The sequence below is a fragment of the Athene cunicularia genome (genome assembly GCF_003259725.1).
Source record: "Athene cunicularia isolate RWA chromosome 21 unlocalized genomic scaffold, athCun1 chr21_part1, whole genome shotgun sequence".
Taxonomy (NCBI): domain Eukaryota; kingdom Metazoa; phylum Chordata; class Aves; order Strigiformes; family Strigidae; genus Athene; species Athene cunicularia.
Genome location: NW_020799127.1, coordinates 1,839,500 through 1,860,108, shown reverse-complemented (window position 1 = coordinate 1,860,108; position 20,609 = coordinate 1,839,500). Strand labels below are relative to the sequence as shown.

Here is a 20,609-nt window from a genome sequence, read left to right as displayed (position 1 = left end):
TAGACTTAATTTTTAAATCCATGAATGCTTGGCATTCAACGGCTTGTTTTCTGGAAGGGTGGAAACGGGAGCTTGCAGACGGGCAACAATTTGCTCAGTGCTGGACAATTAGTGCGGACACATGAGTAAAGACATTGCCTTGCACAAAAACAAGTCAGTGGGAATTTCCACTGGTGGTCTCGCCGGGCATGGGTTTGGCACTGTAATCCTGATCCTTCCGGAAATCCACGGCAGTCTTGTCCCTGGCTATGCTCGATTTGGGATTAACCTTTTAATGGCTGCTCGTACCTTTGGGTGTGTGGCAGTCTGAATGCTGGAATTCTGTGTCTCAACCACACAAACACTGCAGTGACCTTGGAAAAATATTGCTCACCCTCCCATGATCTTCCTAGCAGATGAGAAACCGGAGCTTGGAACTGCTCCCCCCCACCCCCTCTTGTTGTTCAGTTTGTGAATTTTATTAGCTGTCAACGTGTCAAACTTCCACTTAGCTGGACAGCTGCGTGATCAGCGAGGCTCAGGCCTGCCAATAAAGTTTAACAGAGCTATCAGCTTTTCACGTGGAAGAGATTATGGTACGTGAATACTCAGGTATCAGAGAGAATGAATGAGACTTGGGTAAGTTCACCTTTCACATGGCGAAGCAAAGAGAGGTGAGGAGGAGGCAGAAGCAAAGAGATAGACAGTCTCGCTTATTTTTGTTCAGTGCTGGTGGAGTGATTATCAAAATGGGATCCTAGCGCAGGGATGTTGTATATACACGGCACAGCAACACCTGAGCTGTGATTCAGAGACTTGGCCGTGAGCTGGGGATTGTCCAGCCGTGGCTGCGCAGCACACAAGTGGCACTGAGATCCAGAAGAAGGATGAAGCAATGACCAGACACCGAGGAGCAGTGAAGGCTGCTCTCAAGTCTCTTTTGTGACTATGGAGCACAACATACTTTTCATACATCTGCCTCCCATTTTATATGTTAACATGATAAGCTTCTGCGGACAAGATAGGTAGGTAGATGTTGGCATGGTCCTTAACGCCCAGAAACCCTGATCTCAGCTGGCCTTAGCATTATTACAGCTATCTTTAATCCAAAGCACATCTCTTGGCCTTAAAACTTCTGTTGAGACAAGAGTAAGACACTAAGGTGGTAGAAGATTCCCTGCTGGATGGGTACATGTGTGGATGTGTGTGTGGCTTTTATTTTTTTTTTTTTCTCCACAAGAACTTGATTGACTAATGTTTGTAGATCCTGAGAGCCAGTAAAAGATCTACTCTGATATCCAGAAAATTTTACAAGGGGCGGCAGGCTTAAAAGTGGTGGGAAGAAGCTGACTCTGCCAGGATGTCGGAATGAGAAAGCCATCAGGAATGTGCCTCAGAGAACAGCTGCTACTAGAGCCCTGGCAGCAACCTCCACACAAGCTGCCTGGGAGCAAGTAGAGGGATTCGGAGATCACAGCTTGAGACAAGGGAAAGGTTCCATTTATTTATTTATTTAGCTTTCCCTTTCTCTGCTTTCGCCTCCCTCCTTTCTCCCAGCCTTGTCACAGTGAGGTCAGAGAGCCTTGGAAAAGAGAGAACCTGCCTGTGGTTTTTCACTGCCTGGCACTTCAGGGCTTTTCCCTCCCTCCCCAGCATGCCCTCATGTAACACAGGTTTCTCTCACCCCATAAAAAGATGCTACCTAAACTCTGGTCTCCCTCGAAACTCCTTTTGTTAGTTTGCTTCCTGCAGAAACATCTGGTTTTATTCCCCCCGTAATATCTTATGTTCATCCACACAAATAAGAGCTTAAGGAACAGAATCTGCAAAATAGAAATAGAATTCATATGTTCCAGCTTTGGTAGCTTGGTCGCCTAAATTAGCCACTTTCCCAAGCTCCATCTATGAAGCAAATTAACACTGTTACTGTTGAACACTCTGGCATGGTCTTTTGGCTGAGATGAAAACTAGAATCGGTTTAAAGTTTTCTAGATCCTTTTTGCAGTCTTCATAGCCAAACCCTGAGTGTTGATGGATTCAGGAAAATCCAGTACCTCTCAAGAGGAAGCTGGAGGGAGGCGAGAGGGCATCTGCTGCAGTGCTGTGACTGGCTTAGCACTTCTTTGGGAAAGGCGGCTAATGGGAAAAACCCTTCACCAGCGAATGTCCCAGGTGCGGGGGGAAATATCCGTTCCCAGACAGCTGGGAGAAAACAGCAAAAACTTTTGGTGGTTTTGACTTCTGAGTGAGCACATCAAGCTCATTATCCTGAGAACCGCAGAACAAAAAAAAAAAAAAAAAAAAAAAAGCAAAAAAAAAAAAAAGCAGCCTGTTTTGTTTCGGAGGAGCTGGTTAATTGACTGAGTGTTTCCTTTTCACAAGCCTGGAGTACTCTTTCCCTCCTCCCTCGGTGCCCGCAATCCAGCTCTCCGCTGCGTGCACAGACCCCTGTGCTTAGCGTGAAACCTAATCGCGCTGCCCACACGAGGACGGACTGCTGGGGTCTCCATTTCACTTCTCTAACCCAGCACAATCCCCGATCCCTCCCCCTTTCCTTCCCGTTCCCCAAGGGACTCTATTATACCCCCCGATCTGTTCACACTCCTTATCCCTCTGCGTGTTTGCACACACTGCTGACCCAGCCTTTATCTGGAAGACATAAGGGTCTCTGTGTGGAGTTCCCACTAGGGCTATTAATCGTGTAGATGTCAGAGACCCCCGGCTCCAAACCCTCCCTTCCTGCTCCTCCCCTCTTCTTCCCTCCCCCCGCCCTTTTTGTGTTCTCTGGAGATCGGGGGGAAAAAAAAGTTTTCTGAAAATTCACACACAGAACTTGCAAACTTCGCAAAATATGATCCGGTCCCCTGGGCAAGGTTGGTAAATGGTGTGATTTCTTCTAAAACACCAAATACAAACATACACACACACTGCTTCCTTCTCGGCAAATGGAGGAATTTCCTCCACTGAAAACAGAGAGCTAAGTGCCTTGCCAAGTCAGGGCAAGTTTGGCTCCTGGTCCCAACCTGGATGGAAACCCTCCAGCTGGTACCTCTGCAACGGGCCAAATCCAAGGGGCGTATCTGCAAACGTGGGAATCTGCACAACTGGATGAAGTCTCAGATCTTTGTGGATGTGGCTCCGGAGAAGCGCATCCACGTTACCACCTTTCAACACCCTCATCCTTGGCACTACCATCCCCTTCCCCAAGACAAACAAGAAGCTGTGCCCCCCGGCTGACTTGCCACGCACTGGCTCCAGTCCTTACCTGAACTCGGGCCTCGGTGAGCTTGGTTCTCTGAGCTAGCTCCTCCCGTGTGTAGATGTCTGGGTAGTGGGTTCTCTCAAAGGCCTTCTCCAGCTCCTCCAGCTGCTCAGCGGTGAAAGTGGTTCGGCTGCGGCGTTGCTTGCGCTTCAGAGGCAGGTCTGGTTCGGACTCGACGTCGGAGCCTTCGTCCAGCCTGTTACCTGCGGCGGGAGAGAAATGGGAGCTGAGGCTCGCGTGGTGAAAAGCCACGGGACAACGGCTGTTGGAAGAGTTAAGCAGCCCAGCAAAGTAATCTCAGATCTACCGTGATGGTGTCCATCAAAACAAATATTCCGTCCATGTATAATAAATACATCCACCAGTTTTCTACTATTTCTGTAGTTTCCTGGTACTTTTTTTCCCCCACTTTGTAAAACTCCCACCTATCAAAATCAGAACTGTTTGCAGGAAAGGGATGGTTCAAAGTCCACTGCTGAAACTGTTATACCGAAAGAACTTCCAGTGGTAGACTTGGGTTATTTTAAGAAATTCCTATGTTTTTTTTAAATGACTGTTTCAGAGTTGCACATTTTACACTGAAGCTCAAATGAGCGCATTAAAAAATTCAGTGCACGATGCTTTGATTTGTGCAGCCTGATTTCCTCTTGTGTTTTGCCAAGTATCAGTGTTTGAGATTTCAATTTTTTTTAAACCACCTCTGGAACAAAAAGAAGAAATATTAGGAATTTCTACAGCTGGGAAAGATATTTCCAACTCCAACTAACCTCTGGGCTGGGCTGCCCACAGGATACAGTCCCTCTTCTCTTACTTTCCAAATTTCAGCAGGAGCTCTGCGCAAGGCCAGACTCCCACAGCATTAAGATGCCATTAAAGTCCTTCACCAATGTCTAACGAGTCACCTCCTTCCTCCACCTTCGCTTGCCTCAGATCTCTGCCCTTCCCTTCTCCCTGTCTTGACCCCGGCACCACATCTATTGCCTCCTGAGGCCCTTGTTAAACGCAAATAAGTATAACTGAAATAAGTAAGCCCAGTTTTGCTCTTTTTTTTCCCCATGTGGAGATAAAGCAGAAGGCATTGCATTGATATTCACCAAGTCTACAGTCAGACTCAGCAGATTTTAGAGAAGCTGCACCAAGAACAGAGTTAGCGGTGACCCCAGTGTTCACCAGAGGCCTCTTGAGGAGCAAAGCTTGGGTTTCAAAGACGTACAATATGCAGGTTATCAGTTCCCCGTGGTGTAGATGTTGATGTATTGAGGATCTCAGCCAGGCCAAAACGTTATGTCTGCCTTTGGGACAGTGAAAAATGTGCCACTGGTTCACGGCAGCAGAGAAGGAAGAATATGATATATTTTTCAGCTAGGTGAGAGATCTGGCCTCTGCTGCACCTTTTACTTCTCTGTCATGAAACTAGAACACTCATTAAATGTGCACTCGTTTTTTTTTTCTCTACCAAGCTTGGCTGCTGTCTTTCTGAATAACTGCACAGACAGACTCCGGGCCAGAATCTGCTTAAACACTGTGCTCACGGAGAAATGTTTTTTCTTTTGAGAAAACCTTTGCCAGTTTAGGATTTAAGCAGGACTTACATATGCTTATCTTGACGATAAAGTTCCCTAAAGTTACTAACGGTGTTTTTCAGTCCTCCCTTTTTGTTCAGCTCCTATACTATCATTATCCAAAAATTTGCCTTTTTTCTCTCCAGAGCTGGGAACTGCAGCTGTGACTTCCCCAACAGCTGCTCGAGAGTGGTGGCAGTTTGAGGAGTATGAGACAAATATCCCATCGGAGCTCACTTGTTTATACTGAGATCACCACAAAATACCATTGCATTCAGCTTGCTGCAACGCAAAAATGCTTTTATGTCTTGGGGCTTCACAGGGAGGCTGCAGTGTCAGAACTCAGCTAACCACAGTTGTGCTGGAGACAGGGAAACTGCTGCAGAGAAGGTGGTGGGTTGTTTTGGAGTCGAACACATCACCTTAAGAGGTTTTCCCTTCTTCTAGTTCTAGTTTACTAACACACAGGGTCTTTACATGTGTTCATCTTTTTAAATCAAGAACTTTTTTTTTTTTTTTCTCACTGAAGTAATTTTAAAGACAGTTTCACCATACATAGCAGAAATTTGTTACTAAACTAGCTTTTTGGTTATGTCCATTTTCAGGGAAGGTTTAAAGTCTCAAGCGGTGTAAAAGGAACATCTGTACTTGAAAATAACATCCCTCTACATCTGGGTCCCAGATGATTCGGGGCAGGTAGAAGCACATCTGGACCTCGGAATACCATGCTGTGCAAAAGCACATCTGGAAACCTATAGCATACAGTAAATTTCTTTAAGTTATTCACTTAAGTCACTGACTATTTTTGGTTTAATTTGTATCTTTTCTGGAAATACTTGATATGAAGTAAAATAAGAACGGACGTGCGTTTTGGTCCAGGATGTGAGAGAGCCAGTATGAGAAAGGGGAAGGAAAATATACTAAGTTAAATGTCATTTAACTCTGCAGCCGACCATATTTCTTTCTAGTAAATACACATTTCTGTATAGTTAGTATGCATGCTTAGGAACGACTTTCAGCCTGTGAGCTCTTTTAAGCCAGGAATTGTCATTTGTGGCATGTTTCATGCCTGGTGCAACAAAGACCCAACCTGCCTGGCAAGAATGGTGACAGCAATGTCAAAAATGACATCTTTAAGATCTAAATCTCTTGGCTACTTGATAGCCGTCTTGTAACATCTGCCTACAGCTTGCCCACTTGCTTGGTCCAAATGCTTGCATAGTATACAACAAACCTGAGATCCAGCATCTCCCCAAGTGAGGAAAAAAATGTCTAGAAAATTTTTTTTTTTTTTTTTTTTTTTTTTTTTTCTGCAAAAGCCTAGAAGGGAAAACAGCCAGATTTTCTTAACTACTTTATGCTCTTAATTAAGGATCCCTGGTTTGGCCACAAAGTTTTGGGAGAGGAAAACTGACTGTCATGAGTAACAATCTGTTGTATTCAGGGCAGCCTGGTGACTGTGCTGGCCATCACGCTGGCTACAGGGTTAAAAGGGTGGAGAGCCAAACCTTGCCACATAAACTGATGTAACACTTTCTCACTGCAAGTCTCCAAAACAGCTCCCGACTGGCATTATCTCCATTTTACAACCGTGGCAGGGATGACAGAAGTCACCCACCTACGGTCACCCTGTGAGTCAGGAGCAAAGCTGGGAAAAGAAGCCACAGCTCCTCGTGCCAAGTCCAAGGCTCCAACAACCCGACTACAAAGATGAAACCAAGAGAGCAAGAAAAATCCCAGGGTATGTCTGGAACCAGCTGGTCTTGGTACGATGCAGCTGCTGCTGTCAGACACAGGTTCATTAAATAATATAGAAAGTCTTTCAGCTGAGACAGGCTGCAGTACAAGCCTATTATCTAATGCATCCCCTATGACCAGGGGACAGTCTCCCTTACCTGCCTAAGATGCAACTCAAGGATCTAACAGGTCTTTTCCTGTTAAACAGCTGAAATCTGCTGGACAAACAACTGCTGTAATCTCCACAAAGTTTCTGTGCAATTAGAAGCTTTACCAAGCTGCAGGAGTAACTCAAGGAGAGTCCCTCTCTAGGCAAGTCCAGGGGGAGTCATCCAAACCTTGAATGCTTCATTTTTTTGCTCCACATCCCTCTGTGAAAAATGGATGTGTAGCCCTGCCAGCAGCATGAGCAGGGGGTGAATCCTGGTTTGCAGCCTCCAGCACAACGGGTCTATTGCTGTAGAAATAATCATTAGCATGCACTGGTAGCATTTTACACTTACTCAGCACGGACAGCAATGAACACCCTGTAAATACGAAGGTGGAGAAATATCTCGCAGCAGCTTCTTGTGTGGCTTACCAATCATTAGTTGTGATGAAGGATGGGAAACAGCTAGCTGTCCGATACGCAGCTCCCCTAGGATATCATACTGGCTAAAGATTGACAGAAAAGAACAGAATGGAGGGAAAAATCTCATGGGAGGACAAGTCAGAGAAAAGGAAAAATTAAGAGAAAAGTGTGCACGTTACAGGACACACACACTGATCCCACTATTTTTTTTTTTTTAAGAGCGATTCCATCTTTATTATTTAGCATAACTGCTCTGTAGATCAGAAAGAAAAAAGGCAAACTGCTCAAATCTCTGCTTTGCAGTACTCTTAGAAATAGACAAAGGCTTCATTATGGGGATGAAAGCAAGTTTGCCAGTGTGAAAACTCATGAGCTCTTCCCTCTGCTCAGAGGGGGTTATTCAGGCACCTTCTTGGAGCAGAGATACCACACAGCTCATGCAAAGGGGGGACATGACCCTGTGAAGGGACTTGCTGAAGGTTTCTGTGGACCACTATCAAGTCCCACATTTTTAAGGAGGTTGAGCTGGGAAAACTGAATAAACCAAAATGGTTCTTTCTCCCCGCAGAAATGAGCACAGCCAGAGCGTGCGCACAGGAGTGTGTGCAGGATGGCATAGGAAAGGTGACAAATATAAGCCTGGGCTTGTTCTGGGACCCATTCTAGCATGAGGAAACGTGTAAATTATGGCCCCCACACTCACATTCCTGAATAATGCTGCCATTTCAGGTTGGGGTACAATTAGCAAGAGCTGGGAAGAGCTCTCTGGAGGGGTTTGAAAGGAATGGAAGTGGACTGGACCTTGAGGAAGGAACAAGAAAAACCCTCTGTAATTATGGACTGGATGTGTCCTCCCTCTCCCCATTCCCTTCACTCCTCTATTTCCCTTCCTCCCCCTTCGCCTTTCTCCTCTCCACCTCCATTCACTGCTTCTGGGGGCCTCTTAGCCCTGGAGTTAAATTAATCAACAGGATTAGGTGGAATCGGCCACAACAAGACCCTCCAGGCTCAGACTGAGCCCTTGATGCTCTACAAGGACCTGCTGCCTTGTCTTGAAGCACCTTGGTGCCGTCTGGAAGGATTGGCAGACAGGACCAGACATGAAAACGCATTCATTAAATTGGGGATCGGATTTTGTTAGAGGGTAAAGGGGAGCTGCACATTTTCTCCTTCAGTATTTCTCATCTCATTTCCTCTCTTTCTCTCTTGCTTCCAGCTGCACCATCCTAAAAATTAAATGTGTGTTGGAGGGGAGAGATGAAGAGGGGGGAAGGGAATGGTTTTGTGAATGGCTTAGCTGTAACTGCACCTTTTGTGCTGCAATTGGCTTCAGCAAACTCACCCATATACTGCTGGAGCAACAGCGATGCTCCACAAAACCAGATCTAGAAGTGACTGGCTGGGAAACTAATGCAGCCACAGGGGAACTTGGATTTAATAGCAAGAGAGAAATAAGAAAATCACTTTGAAGGTACCAACAAGATCTGAGCACCCACATGTTACAGCCCCACACCAGGTGTCCCCCCCCCTTCTTCACAACACTCTCCATGCACCAAAGGTGTCGTGCTTGGTGGCCCCAACAGCTACCCCTGCATGAACACGCACACACACATCTTTCTGGTCCCATGTGAACTTCAGGTACAATTAAAGAGTCTCTTAATGACCTTGAAAAGGGCAGGCTTTGCCTGGCATACGATGATTTTGCTGCCTGCCATTGCCTTAATAAATGGAACCACACTGACATGAGACAGTGAGGAAGTACCTATCTCACAGGTGAAAATATCTCCTGGTTGCAGGTACTTTGTCATGAGGGCCTGAAATAATAAGATATATTATAGGTGAGATCCTTGCCGTAGGTCTCGGGTACAGTACATCTGTGGAGCACTTTCTGCTCCCCCAGAAGGATGTGGGATGAACAAGGATCACCAAGACACAGCCGTTTGTTCACAGAGCATGTCTTCTGTGCTGGACCTGCAGTCAACAGCTTCAGAAGCAAAAGCTGAAACTCTCTCTGACTTCTTAGCATCTGCCTTTCCCTCTGGCAGAAAGCAAACAAAACCTATCAAAATGCAAACAAGACTATGACAAGCCTGAGAGAAGGGCGACGCCGCGGCGGCATCGCAAGCACAAAATTGTATTGCCTTCATTTTTCTTTCCAACATGAAAACCAGAACACCCTTTTCTCTCTCTTCTTGGAAAATGATGAAGTCCTGAGTTCACAATGAGAGAGAGGTGCATACATGTGCGCAGAAACCCCCCCACTCACCTCCAAACCTATTCAGCAGCAGTTAGGACTGCAAAGGGGGACAGAGGTGTTTCAAATTCATCTCTTGCCCCCCTTCCCCTGTCCAAGCACATTCCCAGACACAAAAAACCAATAATCGACACAGCACATACAATAAAGCTTGGGTTTCCCCCTCCCTCCCCTTTCCAACCTGTAAACTCCCCATTCTCCAGCATTTGCTCGTGCCTGCGCAGCTGTATTACAGTTTAACATAGTTTAGAGGGCTGTGGTGTGGAGCAGTGGCAGAAAACGAATCACATAATAGTTGATATGCGTTTTAATCAAGTAATTCAGCCCAAGCAGAATGATAGTGCCTGTTGGTGGGGTGCCCTTGAATACCAAACAGACCGGGTAGCAGGCCTAGGAAAATGAAAAAGTCATTTACAGCTCAGCTGGGGACTGCAGTGTTCAGCAAAGCATTAGTGTTTTTTTTTTTTTTTTTTTTTTTTTTTTTTGTGCAGGCACTGAACTGACCAGCTGTAACCAAACCACAGACTGAGGTAATGTCCATTATGGGCTTTACAACCTGGAAATAATACTCACAGTGGAGCTGATGCTCCTGAACGGGGAGGCAGAGACAGTGTGTGTGTGTGTCTGGGGTGAATATAGGAAAGGAGAGGAGTGTCAAAGAGAGAGGTGTTTCACAGCTGGACAATTCCCTCATCATGTCAAGTTCTCTACTGAATGAGCAAGATGATATGTAGAAGGAGAAGCTGTAGGAAGGAGGGAGAAAGGAAAGTTGGAGGCTTAATGGATGAAAAGGGAGTGCATCAAAAGGCACCCAAATGCGTGCAACTCCCCACACGTGGAGGGACCACAGTGAGAATCACACAATCTGTTCTGGCTTGGAACGAGGGATCTGAGGATTTCTCCAGGTCTGAATGCCAAAGATTCAGCTGGGAGGAGCCCCACATTCACATGCTGGCCTTGAAGCCTCAAAGGTGGTGCGATGTGTCAACCTGCACCTGGTTCTGGCTGTCCTGCTTCCCTGAGCACTCACCTCAAAGTTACTTTCCTCCCAGATTTGCCAGAATTTGCCTCCTAACTCATGGATTAGTTTGGGGATTTTAAGAAAACGCCTGCACAGGAGTATCTCACCTGGCACTTGGCCTTGAAATACATATATGCCTTGAAATGAAAGAATATAAATTTGTCTTTGCTTAGAGTGCCAGTTTGGGGTGCAGAAAGGTCCAAAATTCCCCTCCAGTTTCCACTCTAAAAATCTCTACTTCTCCTTGAACGCCTTCTGGGCTCAGTTCTAGCCAGGTTCATAGGCACAACTGCAATTGGAGCACTACAAGATTTTGGAAAGAGAAAACTAGAGAGACCCTGTTTTCCTTGGAACTGTTATCCACTGCCAAAAGCCTCTTGCCAATACGAGAACTTGCACTGAGTGAAGACATATCCAACAGCTCTCTCTGCATTCCTCTCGAGCAATTGCAGCCATTCCAGGTAACTCCGTTCAGGTTGGGAACGTACCTTTGTCTTGAAGCTGGAAGCTAAACTAGATGAAGGCTTTTCCAAGCCCACGAAGGAGAAGGAATTGCATCTCTAACCACATGCTCTTTCATAATCCATGCCACACATATAGACCAAGCAAACTCCGTTGCTGATGAACAGTGCAGTTCTGGTAAAAGCCAAGAAGCTGTACTCATTTATCTTGGTGGAGGGATCTGGCCCCGGAGGCTCCATCTACTCTGCATGTGAAAGTAGTAAGAGACATCAGGGCCCCAGCAAATCCCAACGCAAATCAGGGTCTGGCAGCGTAGGTACCAGCTGCAGTGCCCCCATGCAAAGACACATGGTCACAAAAAACACAACATATTCTGTTCCTTGCGAGTAGTGAACAAAACCAAATCATCCAGAACATTTGGAGGAAGATAGGGAGGGAGGGAGGGCGAAAGAGAGCCTACGTCTCCCACAGCCTTTGTTAATTCCCAGCACTGGCCTGAACATAAACAGATGGAATATCCATCAACTCCAGTCGTCTTTTCTTTTCTTTCAACTTTTTTCTAGTTCTCGCCTCCCTGCCCCCTCCACCCCTAACACTCTTTCTTCTGGCTTTTGTTTGGCCTTTTAAAGAACCCCGAGGTAATGAGGCCTGCCCCAACTCCCCAGCACATCTGTGAAGTCCATAAAAGGCCCCTTTTTCACTTCAATATTCATAGCCGCGTGCTTGTGGCAGGCGCAGGATCCAGCGGAGGGCTGCACGAGAGGGACCGCAGGGGCTTGCTGGCTCCTCTACTTGAATTGAAACGATGTAGTTAGAGAGGCATCAATAGTGCTCCCAAAACTGGAAAGCAAAGGGAGACCAGCTGGGATACAGGGGGAATAAAGAGGCAGGGAGAAGAAAAGGTCTGTTCACTTTCTCTGGAGTTTTCCCTCTTTTTGCTTTCTTCCCTTTTCAGCTTCATCTCTCCAGTTCCCTTAAAACAAATCTCGCATAGACATAGGGAAGTTGATGAAGCAGCACAAACACGTCCCACGCAAGGGTCTGAGCTGCACAGCACAGAAGGACTGGGCACAGGTACCCAGGCTGCTGGAAGCCTGATAGTATTAAGGATGGGAGATCTGATCCTTTGGTAACTGCCTTGATTTACAAGTTAAAGCAGCAGGTAAACCCAAGACAGATTACCTGGGCAGCAGTGTACAAAGTCAGACCCTTTATCCAGGCAAGAAAGACTAGTGTGTATATGGTACCTGGGGTTGAGAAAACAGTAGGTGACTGACCAAAGGGTAAAATTAAATGTATGTGTGTAGCTCGGTACTCTGTTTTGTTTCAGCACCGTTCCCGGCAGAGGCACTTAGCGCTTGCCAGGGGCAGCGATGTGCCGCGGCCCCAACTCAGCAAGCAGCCTCTCTCCCCAGTGCTCAGCTTGAGGCCCTGACTCTCACCCACTTAAGTTCATGCCATGCCTCGACCAGGTTGAAGCTCCAGCTAGGGGCCAAGGAGATGCAGGGAAACCCCAGCGATGCCCAGCTTGCTGTAATCCCACTCGTTGTGCTCCAGCTGTGCCCACTTCTCCCCAGCAGCAAGCGTACATAACATCACAGCCACTCTAGTAAGGGGGTGAACCTCCAGGAGCCTGTTACAGCAGTTTGCCTCCTCATTCTGAGCACAATACAATATCTAACCGCTCCCCACGTGCGTTACGACCACCCTCCGAGGGTGCCTGGAGGTACAAATACCGTAATAGAAAAGACACTGTACTTATTCAAACACCTTTGTGAAAATAACACTCAGATCCACAGGAGAGAGACTCAGAACTGACCCCAGCCAGATGACAGGCACCTCTGGGCAATTTTGCCCTTATACCTCTGTTTTCATCTTGAGAAACATGTGTGCTTCTACTCCAGACCCAATCCCCCATCCTTAATCTACGCCAGGACTTTTTACTTAGACATTTCCCCACTGTCTGAGCAGAAGCACCGCAGCTACGTCTCAGATGCTGGTGATACCTAAGCAAAAGTTACCTTTTTCCAGATCTGGGCTGGATTCCACTTGGTGTAACGTGTTCATCAGCACGTCACGTATGCACAGACGTGCCATCTCAGATGTCTAGCGTCCTAGCGAGACGCACAAATCCAGGTTTTACAGTTTCTCGTCTGTGACAACCTCTGCTCCCCCTGGCTTCGTCCCAGCATGGCTCTGCTCATGTACTTGAAGTACTGCCACCCCTTCTGTTCCAGTTCTGGGCCCCACGCATTCTGCCAGCACATCTCAATCTTGGCCGATAGCTGCCTCGCTATTCTTACCCTGGGGTCCCTGCACAGCTCCATCATCGCTCCTCCATCCCAATTTGCAACACCCTCTTTTATTTTCATCCCAAACCCCTATATAGCTCTGCCAACGGCCCTTAATCTTGTCCTGTAGTTCCTCTGCTGTTCCAGCCCTGGGCCTCCCTGGCTGGATACATCAAGTTAAAGACCTTTCAATATAAGACTCTTTCAGGAAAGATAAACAAATTTAACCTCATAAACCTTTCCCAATCCTGAAAAACCAGCCCGTGAGAATGAGGCACCAGAGACCACTTAACCACACATGAGAAACACATTCCTCCTGCTGTTTGCAAGCCCTGCTTCATTTATCTGAATGTCAGACCGACCGCCCGAAGCCAAGAGGTGTGCGAGAGCGGGCACGAGCAACCACTTCACTCCCTTTACTTTGTCCTCTACCGTGTCTGTGAAAACAGAGGGATGCAGCAAAAGCTGTTAAGGCAGTTGTCCTTGGAGAACATCTGATTCTTTTTCCCTTCTTCCTTCTTCAGAACATCTGATTCCTTCCCCTTCCTGTGTCCTTATGCTTGTTTATTTTAATACATACACACAATATATACACATACACATGTGTGTGTATATATACATACATCCTCTCTTGCTTTCCTGCTCTCTCTACTGCGCTCCTGCCGGCTCTTCAGTCTTCCTCTTCGTATTTACGCCCCTCCCCTGCCTACTTTTCTCCACAAATGCTCACAGCTTTACATTAATTTCAGCCCACGGAGAAAACACCAAAGTACATGACTGTAAAGAGCTCTGGGTGAAAAGGACCCGCAAGCAGAGCGTGTCCCTCGTCAAGTTGGCCAACAGCAACTCTGGCTGCTGCTGAAAATGTGTTGAGAAGCTGGACTGTGACATTCGCCTGCAATTGAACCCCTCTGCTTGTCTCTGCTGCTCTCTGCTAGTCGAGCCCGGAGAAGAAAGAGAAGAAAGAAAAGTATAGGGAGGAGAGAATGCAAGTGACAGAAAGAAGGATTGAATGAAGGAGTGAAAAGAAAGAAAGATATCCCTGCGCCGCTTGGTCCTTTATCAGCCCTGTCATCTGGTGCAGGGCCCTGTTCGCATTGTCTCACCTTGGACAAAACAAAAAGGCGTTTTTGTGCAGATTCCTTTAGAGCTGCCAGAGCCCGCACCTTAGGGGGTCGCTAAAGGCTGAATGTGCAGCTGACAGCCCCGCACAGCCCGATGTGATATCAATAAACTCCGACACGTCAACTCTTCAGCACAGCTCATGTGGAAGGTACGGCTTGAATATTAAAACCTCCAGCGGCCGGGAAATAAGCTTGGGGTGGAGAGGGGGGAGGAGGTGGCTCAGAGCAAGATGAGGTCGATGAGTGAGGGGGCTGCGCTAGCATAAGCCAGGGGCAAGGCAGCCAAAAAAAGAGACACCGTTACCGACCTGCTACCTCCTGTCTCAGGAACTGTCCAGTGTCTTTTTGCTTTTATTCTTGAGCGCCAGCGAGGACAAGAGGCACACAGGCTTCTGCGATGGCTTCCACTATGGGTCCTGGGATGGGGATTTTCTCTGAGAACTAAACTGGACAGGAGGCCAACAGGCAAATCAGAACTGGTGCTCACCTGCTTGATACTACAGCCTACCTCCTGCTTGGCGGACATTTGCTTCAGGACAGGCGTAGCGTATGCACATGTGAGCAAATAGCCTACCTCTTCATGCCGCTGCTCACTCTATGATGGTGCTCAAAGGCATCCATCAGTGACACAGCCTCAGCTCTGCTGCCAGCAAACCTTCCAGCCCAGAGTGACAAACCAAGCAACAGAAGTGCCTGTTTTGCTGATGGGACACTGAAGCCCAGTAGCAATTTTATTTTTTTTTTTGGCCACTTCTGACACTTTAGCAAGATGCTTTCCCAGAAGAGCAAGCACAGCATCATGACAGCATACTGGTGAGCTTTAATGCCTTTTAGCACTGGTTACAAAATGTTTTCCTCTGCTGACAGTTTCCATCACTAGGTTCCAGAGTGAACATGCCCAGCTGAAATAAAAGAGGTAAGCTCACTCCATGAGAACTGAACTGTGTTAAGCTCAGAAGCAAGCCAGGCTCTCTGAAGACCACATAATGTCCACAGCCTTCGCTTCCACTCAGATCACAGCTCTGAATTTTATTTTTTGCGATAAAGTTTAGAATATATTTTGCCCAGATTAAATACTTGGAGTCTCAGATGCCAATTCCTCTAAAGGGCCGGGGGGGAGGCCAATCCCACCACCAGAACTGTGCTGAACGCACCCTTTAGCCCTGATGAAGGCAGGACACAACCATCACATGAGGCCATGATCGAGACAGAAGTTTCAAAGTCTCCAGCCCTATAGAGGAGTTTTTTCAGGAGGCAGATAGCTATATATTCATGATATTCTGTGGATTTTATCTGCCAAATATTTCTCGGGATATATGACTTCATTCTTTAGGTATTCTAAAATGTAACAAGGGATCTTTCAGGAGTTCGCGATGATCTCTTTCCCTCTTGGATTGTGATCTTACGAGGCAACTGTGCCCTGAAAGACACACAGCATAAACTGAAACCTTTCACAACTACTTTTTTCTTAGGAATTCAAGATAAGGAGCAAAGTCAAAAACATTTCCCACCATCATTAAACCAGAACGATGTGTGAGCAGAGCTCTGCTCTTACCAGATGGAGAGACTGAGTATGTGCGGAACAACGTTCTAGCCTGTCAGTCACAGATGGGAACAGGTATTTCTGCCACTAGATCTATTTTGGTTAGAACTGTGCAGTTCTTGAGTTTTCCAGTTTGACAGTCCAATCCCCCAAACACAAGGCGGTGAGAGTGTTTCAGAATAGCCCTAAATAATTTCTGTCTGACTGGGCTGGTTGTTTTTGTTTTGTTTTGTTTTGTTTTAATAAAGAACCAAAAAATTTTCATCTAAGGTAGTAGAAACATTTCAGCTTGATCTGAAATGAAAAACCTTGCTTTGTTTTCAAGTTATTTGATTATATATTTTTTCTATGAGGAAGTAGCTTCATTTCAGCATGAAGCTGCGATTTGAGAAGACTTTGAAAACCCTTTGTATTTTTTGATTCCCCTTCTGTGTGTGGCCAGTGGCCCTGGGATCTTTGCAGAGGCCTTTTAGTCTTGGTTGAGCTCAGTTTTGACCATCAAGAGATCCAAGGGCTGGTGTTGTGTTGTCTAGAGATGTGATGTCTCTAACATCAGACTGTTGGTTCCTCTGTGACTACTGCTGTGCCCAAGGGAGAGGATCTGTGTGTCTGGCTCTCTGGGACCTGCACAGACACATACAGTCTTCTGTGGCATGAGCTGATTTCTGGCAGTCAAGCCAGAGAGGTGGCAGCATGTGAAATGTATCTCATGAGCTACACGTAGGACCAGCACTAGTAGCTAACAAAAACAGATTCTGAGCAAAATCAGCAAATAAAATAGATACTAATGGCTCTCACTCAAAAAAAAAAAAAAAAAAAAAAAAAAAAAAAAAAAAAAAAAAAGTCAGAAACCCAAATAAACCTCCTTGAAAACCAAGCAGTGAAGTGTTGCAAGAAGAAAATTCTCACCCTCAGCTTGAACAGACAGAGCAAGTGCACAAAGTGTCATAGGAAAAATATTTTTCCAGCTACTGATGAGCCCACATGAGAATCACTCACCCTTCAAGGGGCCCAGTAATATGGAAGTTAGTTCCACGCCGTGTACAGTTTTGAAAGCTGAGCACTGACCATGCAAAAGCCTCACCCCTTTTATCCACCCCTTCTTCCCAACCAAATTTTACAGACCAGAGAAAATTAGCTGGAATGTTTAATGAACCTTTTGATATTTATACTTCTTCAGCTGGTAAATAATTTCATTCTGCACGCTGAGGACATTCAGGGTGCAAGCACGGAGATTTTCCTCTTGGGATAGGGTAAGTTGGCTTAGCTAAATTAAGAAATTACCTCCCCCTGAAATTTGAAACACTTCAAAAATGCAGTTGTCTGAACTGTCCAGATTCTCTGTGTTTCAGAGTGTGAAACATTATTAACTGTTATTTGTATTTCTGTAGTTCCTACAGCCCATAACGAGAGTTAGGCAGGGGGTTAGCACTGGACCAAAGCAAACATGGACAAACGATGGCAGGAGGACAAGATAAGGGAACTAGATGGTGGAAATTCATTTTTACACATTGAGTCAATACTGGGAATAAAATTTGGATGTCCTGACTCCCAGGTGGCTGCTGGGTCCACTGGCTGATCCTTTTTAGATGATAATGCCAAAAAAAAATTCACGTCTCGGTCTATTCCTTGCGCCTTGCCAGACATGCTGCGTAACTCCTATATCAAGTCCCAACTTCCAGGTTGGATGAAAACATACCTTCCTGCAGACATCACTCTGCTGAGTATCACCTGCAGCTCTAACGCATTATCCAAGTCACTGATCAGCCCGCCCTTCTTTCTTCAACACTTTGCTCCGTGCCTAAAGATTCCCAATTTATGCTTCAAAAATCCCAGTGAGAACAAGCTCTTGGGTTGCACGAGTTTTCTGGACAACCCTGAAACTGTTAGCAGCAGTAACAAGGCAGACCCCTCTGCTAACCAACAAGCAGAGCATTCAGATGCCATCTTGCAAATCCAACAAGTCAGCAAAGGTTTGAAAGCGAAGGTGCCCTTTGAAAACCAGAGTGTTTACTTGTTGTAACAGATGTTTTCTAAACTGCAGAACAGACAAGCCAACATCAGAACAACCTTCTCCACGATGCAAAACAAACCATGCAGGAGGACAGTGGAAAGAGTAAGCAACAGACCTAGACTTGAAGCCTCAGTAAAACACAAGCTGAAGAGCTGGACCGTTCTCCCTGGATATTAATTTTAAGCCCCAGGGGTGTTGTGGTTTTGGTGGGGAGAAACCTGACCGGGATATTCAAGCATTGGGCTCCAATTGGCAGCAGCGGGAGCCGAGCCCTGTTCTGGGAATGGCAGGGCTGCCCCGGGTCACGTAGCCACCGTTCCACTCCCCACTGCGAGGGGCCCCAGCGCTGGATATTTGCAACCGGCTTTAGCGTCACAGTGGGAGCTGGAGAGGACTTACCAGCCCTTTGTGATGGATACGCTTTTCGGTCCAATGCTGCCAGCGCTATCACTATTAGAAATGCCACCAGAATACAGGATAGATTTTCCACTCCCTTCTCATCCATTATCTTATCTGTCTGTATTGTCCCCTGTTTGGTATTGGGCTTGAGGACAGCTGACACACAGAGACATAACTCAAGAAGTTCCAGCAAGCCTTGAACCTCGTCGCACGGGCCACGACTGGGTTTTTTAAAGGCATGCTTTGCACACTGTGTCTCTGCGATCTGCGCGAGATGCTGATATTTCTGGGAAAAACTTTTAAAGTGCGGCCCATGCCCTGCACCTACTTAGTATTAGGTGGGGGCACCCATCTCAAGCCCGTGGAGATTGAGTACTCCCTTTGTACCTACAAACAATCTTCGCCTCGCACTGATTATTAAAGATTTTGCCTCACGCTGCTGACTCTGTGGGAGCTTTGTCGCGGTAGGTGCTGTACAGAGCCATGAAAGCCTGTGGTAGAACCTGGTCCACAAGCAAACACCAGCAAAATCCAGCGTCTACACAGTTCAACAGCTGGTCAAAAACATTCACACTCAATTTTAGTTAAAGTTCATAACAACCGCCCATAGCCAGTCTTAGAAAACCTGTAGGAACGGCACAGATTTTTCTTTACTAGAAACAGAACCTAACCTTCATTTTATATTCTTGCAGAATTTCAGTTGTATCAATTTCATTCCCAGAGGGCAGTAGAGTTTCCGCTCCAAAAACTGAAATTTCCATCAAAAACATGTACAAACTTAGATCGGGCACATATTGTTATATATTTTAAAAAATAAACAGTATTTATAAAAATAAGAATTCATAGGCACACAAATAGTGATATTTAGGTTTAAAATACTTTCTTAGTCCATAGCAATGCTACATTAAAATAATTCCTTATAATTTGTCATCAGTTTTCACAAAACCTAACTTGCTTTCTTTGAATTTTAATCCGTTCTAAACACTCGGACTTCAAAGTTTTGTTGATGGTACTCAAGATATTTCCCAAACCTGCACAATGTCACCCTCTGCTGACGCATTCAAATAGAATTTTTTTAACAAAAGAGATAAATGGTCAATTTAATCCAGTATCCTGCCCCTCCAGCTCCCAGTGCTGGATACTTCCCGATGGAGACATAGGCGACTGTGTAATCATCTCCTGCACCATTAATTCTGTTGAGTGAAGGGTAATCTTCCCAGTGTCAATTAATTCATGGCTGACGTGCAAAAACCTGGACTCCCTTTTTTATTAAGAATAGTTATTTGGTACATTGGATCAAACTGGGGCAGTACCCAAAATTCAGCTGCTATCTCAGACAACTTGAGACTGAAAAACTGGCCTGGAATGAGTCTCCCAAGAACCACAGTGAATCAACATTAGAAAGTCGTTTATATAAATAAAGAGGGGGAAAAAAAACACCAAGAGTTCATGACTTGTCAGCAAAATTCTGCTATGAAACTGAAAGTTTAAGAGGAGCTGGAGGCTATCTTACAAGGTCATGAATAACCATTCTTTAGTAGAAAAGCTTTTATATTCATGAAACAAGGCCTGAGCTTCCTTGCCGATCTTCATCCCTCCTCGACTCACAGTGCAGAGGTGCTCACTTAATTATTTGTCTTTAAAAAGCACTGATTTAGCACTGCTCTCTTAGCACTTCCTAAGCCCTGTTCTGTAAGCCCTCACTTGAGATGGAAATTATACTCAAATGCTTTCATCTGGTACTTACTGGGTCCAGATGGACAGGTAAGTTTAAACAAAGCAATGTGTGCGATTTACTAGCAAAAGTACACACCTAAAGATGGTGAAAAGCATGGTAAAGGCTAACAGATTATATACCAATAATACATGGACCTTCTTTTATGCTAACGTATGCTGTGCGTGATACCTAAAGATCTGAGCAGACAAGGAGAACAGAATCAGGACTGGCGTAAGTAACAAAAGGGATAAATACAAATTACAGGTAGGTGAATGAAATTGTGCCTCTGAGGTTCTTTGTGACTTCTAAGTGCCACTGGCAGAGGCATTTATAGCACTCATCTTGTGTCCTGCTCTGGTGTTGAGCCAGCGGGCTCTGTGCTGCTCTGGTCTTGTAACAGAGAATTGGGATTTCTCCTGATAAATGTTCTGGAGTCGGGAGTTAGAAAGCCTTGCTCCAAGGTAGCTGTCACTTATAGGGTGTGCAGTGAATGTAGGCAAAAAGGGAGATACAGGGGACTACATGCCTGGTGGGTTGACAGACGATGGGAGAGTTAGCTTCTCAACCTAAAAATTGTCACTAGATGGAAAAGAGAGAAAGTGGGAATGACTGAAGGCAAGAAGTGTACTTCAGTCGACATGCTAGTACCTCAAAATAAAACAGGAGGTGGGGG

General features: G+C 45.8%; 1 protein-coding gene across 1 annotated transcript in view; it reads right to left on the bottom strand.

The window, feature by feature from the left end:
* The window catches only part of PAX7 (paired box 7), a 94,763-nt gene that overhangs the window by 44,294 nt on the left and 29,860 nt on the right, over nt 1-20,609 (bottom strand). Inside the window, exon 4 of the mRNA XM_026862746.1 lies at nt 3,245-3,444. Within this exon, the coding sequence (XP_026718547.1) occupies nt 3,245-3,444 (200 nt within the window). The remainder of the gene's footprint in view (nt 1-3,244; nt 3,445-20,609) is intronic.